Source organism: Octodon degus, unplaced genomic scaffold (genome assembly GCF_000260255.1).
Source record: "Octodon degus isolate 3935 unplaced genomic scaffold, OctDeg1.0 scaffold00174, whole genome shotgun sequence".
Taxonomy (NCBI): domain Eukaryota; kingdom Metazoa; phylum Chordata; class Mammalia; order Rodentia; family Octodontidae; genus Octodon; species Octodon degus.
In genome coordinates, this window is record NW_004524750.1 from 3928897 (window position 1) to 3932938 (window position 4042).

At 42.7% G+C, this 4042-nt stretch overlaps 1 protein-coding gene across 1 annotated transcript in view; it reads left to right on the forward strand.

Annotated features, from left to right (window-relative positions):
• Positions 1-362, forward strand: part of LOC111813238 (neurexin-1-like) — a 1188-nt gene extending 826 nt beyond the window's left edge. The window contains exon 2 of the mRNA XM_023703567.1: positions 86-362. Within this exon, the coding sequence (XP_023559335.1) occupies positions 86-362 (277 nt within the window). The remainder of the gene's footprint in view (positions 1-85) is intronic.
• The last annotated feature ends 3680 nt before the right edge of the window (positions 363-4042 follow it).

Below are 4042 nucleotides of genomic sequence, written 5' to 3' on the forward strand. Positions count from 1 at the left end.
CGCACGCACAGCCGGCAGCAGGCCCGGCCAGGCCTGCAGGCGGCCCCTCCACGCGGGGTGCGGGGCTCGCCGGTGCTGCCCGCAGGGCCAGGCCTCCCGCGACCACTCTTGTCCCCTCGACCCAGCAGCTGCGCTCCGAGGCGCCGCCGCCCCCGGGAAGTGACGCTCCGGGAGGGTCCCGCTGGGAAAGCCCCGGGCGGGCTGTGGGAGCCGCAGGAAAGACAGCCGCAGGCACGCTGCCCTTCTCCCTGGAGCGCGGGGACCTGCTCGTGCTCGTGGGAAGGAAGGGCGGCGATGGAAGGTTTTATTCAGGAGCAGGAGGGATTTTTGGAACTAATACTGGTTTCCATGGTTATATGTAAGCCCACCACCTGTCATATTTAAGTAAAGTTTTGTGATTTCAGCCTTTTGGGGGGGTCTGTCAGACAGATCAGGTAATGTTTAGAAAGGCTAGCGATTAAATAGAACATTTCTTGATTAACAAATGCCTTGAGAAGAGAAATAGACATTTAGATGCTGGGTGTGGAAGTTTTGCTCGCTGGTGCACAGGGCGTGTGTGAGCGACGGCAGGAGGTTCCCTAAGGGTGCTCAGCTCGTGTCACGTCGTGAGTAGTGGAAGCCGACTGGTAATTGTTGTGTTTCTTGGGTCTTGAAACTGTGGGTCTGAACGAGAAGGAACAGACCTCTCTTATTTTGAGTCCCTCAGAAATAAAATTTAAGCTCCTGAGTGTTTCTTCCATGTTGTTACCAGGCAGCAAGCAAGGAAAATACAGTTGTGTAAACACAGGCTAGCTAGTGAACGGGAACCCAGGGAGGGGCATGAAAAGCGTGAAGTGTGCGTGTCGCAGTGGCAGTGCAGGCCAGGAGACGGCGGGGTTCAAAGTAGCCAGATCACTTCTGGGTCAGATCAAGGCAGTCGGCACAGGGATAAATGGCATTTGTGGCTGAAATAGAGGAGAAGGTGAATTATTAAATCTGGTTTTGAAAGCTGTAGGGACAAAAGCTCAATGTGCAGTTGTTTTATTGTGTAATGTCTTTGTTTTTTTTTCTGTTGACATTGCTGAGGGGAACTAGCCTTTGTAAATCTTATTAAACTTGGCAGTTCTCTCTCACTTGACTGTAAGAGAAATGAAGACTTGATAAAATTTGTAATTGTTTAAATAGCGAAGGGAGTTAGTTAGGAAGAGAAGAAAGCAGTTAAGAGCTTTCTATAGCCTTCATGAGATTAAAGGGGGGCAGAAGGTAGGGGTTATTTTACTGTGCACTACCTTCACGTAGGTTTTTTCTTTTAGGTATATTTGGCTTAAGTAATTATAGATGACTGTGTATTCCATGGCCCATGCTGTGCTTCAGCTTTGCCAGTAAATTTCCACAGATGTAGGATCAGACTCCTGTGTTTCACAAGAAATAAAACAATGTTTTTCTCCTACGAGATCTACCTTAATTGTAAGTCATGAGCAAAATAAGTGTGATGATTTCAGTAGCATAATTGGTAGTTGCATACCCTTGCACTGATTAATAGAAACAAAAAAGACCATGATTTTGTAGGAAAATACTGCTCTAAATATCCTAATGCCCCTTTAAATGATAAGGCAATTTAATGAAATGTAACTTCCTTTCTTAAATTAGGAAACAAATATGACACAATGACAGCTTGTACTGTGTGGGAGGGTGTTTTAAATGAAATTTTTTATTTTTCTATGCATTTTAATGTAGGGATTCAGGGATCATGCATAATCAGGGACATTTAAGAGTGAAGAAAGCATGGGGAAAGTAATTTTAAAAAGAAGCAGAGTTAGCTGTCTTTTAAATGCACTTTATTTTGGTAAACGGGTACTTTTTTCTATAAGATGAATAATTTCAAATCATCAGGATGCATATTGGCACAATATGGTAGCTGATGTAAAAGAAAAATCAACCCAGGAAGGAAAATCCCCCTGAATTGTTTGTTCTGGGGCATTGATTCATTTGAAAATTTGAGCTCATAAACAAAGTACAAAGATGGCCAATAGTTACAGAAGGAAACAAAAGGCTGGATTTTTTGGTTATCGCAGAAATGGAAGGTGGAGCAATAGGAGCACAGCCTGCCTTCCCGGAAGGATTGGCTCCATTCTGCTTATTTTCCCTGTTTCGTGTGTGTGGAGTGACTGTTGAATAATTAATTGAGAGTGGACGCTTCTCCCAACACTGATCATACATTGGTGGTGGCTGCGGCAGCGAGGGATGAGGATTTCTATTCAGATGGAGGGTAGACAAAGCTCTGCCTCCAGACCATGTTTGCATTGATGGCCACGTTCTTTCTGAAAACTAATTTAATAAACAAATACACATTCATTGGAAAAAAAAATTAGAAAAATACTATAGACAGAGCAAACATTAAGCAAAAATTGAAATTATCTTTGACCATAACCACAATGTATTTTTAAACTACATTTGAAAAGTCGACTACTATTTTGGTTGCTTCCACATTGTAATTCAGTAAGTGCTAAAGAAACAATAAGGGTACAATGACAAAGCCCTCTCTTTTTACTCCCCTCCCAAGAGTGCCTTGGAAACAATTGACTCACCGATGAATATGTAGGATATTTTTATTGAATTAGTTCATTGTTATCCTCACTGTGTTTATTTAGGCCTAGCAAATTTTATCTGCTTACCCCTATTCTGATGGAGAAGGAATATCATATGTTATGTGTAATGACCATGCTCCTACCAGGGGTTGGGTAAGAGAAGGAACATTTTTATTCCCAAGTCTTACATTAGAATGTCTGCTGAATAAGATTTATCCTTCAGGTTGACAGATGTTATTTAAGAAAACGAAAAAGTACATATAGCAACAGTTATAGGAAGAAAGCAAATGGATGTATCACTGTGTGCTTTGACCCCAAGCGTCTTCCTCAGAACTCAGTGGTGCCGGCTGCCATCTTCCCTGAGAGAGGGATGCCCATGGGCTACATGGCTTTGTCAGTAGTTGTACTTCTTCTTTTTCTTTTTCTTTTTCTTTTTTTTTTTTTTTTGTGGAAGCGGGGATTGACTCAGGCCCTTGCGCTTGCCAGGGAAGCGCTTATTCTACTGAGCCATCTCCCCGGCCCCTAGTAGTTGTACTTCTAAGCGCTCCTGTACCACTATTATTTAATAAGTTTCTACAGCATATTAAGACTTTCTTCATAGCTTGAAAGAATTAGTGAAGTCCATGGCTACTCAACTTAGAAATAGGAATAAAAAGACAATAAGAAATTAAGTTATACATGTACTTATGATTTCCAGTCCACGTTCCTTCCATTTTGAAGTTCCAAATGTTGAAATTTGTGCTAGACCATGTCACATTCTTACACTGTTTCTACTTAAATGGCCCAAATCACAAATGATTCTTTCACATTTCTGAATATGACAGTGTGATATCATTTCATAAATTCCCAGTTTTCTGTAATTGTCCAGCCATGTCCACTCATCCATTTATTTCTTTATTCCAAAAACTGATTGCTTTGTATGTGCCAGACTACTACTGGGTTCATGCAATAGTATTTTGAGTAAACTTATCCATGCTTTCTATGTTTATAGACCTCATTTTCTAGTGAAGAAACACATTTTTTTTTAATGGAAACTTAAAATGGTGGTGTACATTTTTAAGAATGGTGTGTGGTAGTGAGAGAGTTTTGAATAGTGTGAGCTGACCTAATTCAGGAAAATGTTGCTGAGCATTGGCTAGGACCTGAAATGCGGTAGCGATGTGGCCGGTGGAAGGTGCGGGGAGTGGTTAGCTCCGAAGCGTGGCAGCAGTCCGTGCAGGCTGCACCGTGTGCTCAGGCTGCCAAGGGACACCCTTCATTCAGTGCAGGCCTCTCAGCCTGTGCTCCTGGGAGGACGAGACCGGGTTGGGCCCGGGCTGTGGTGCATTGTTTATTGTAGAGGTGATGCAGAAGGACACAGGGTAGAGCGTGGAAGGTGGCAGATGTCTTCATGTTGATCTTTTAGCAGTGCCACTCTGGCTGCAGTAGGAAACAGAAAAGGGGTCAAGGCAAAAAGAGAAAACTTTTTTTGTTTG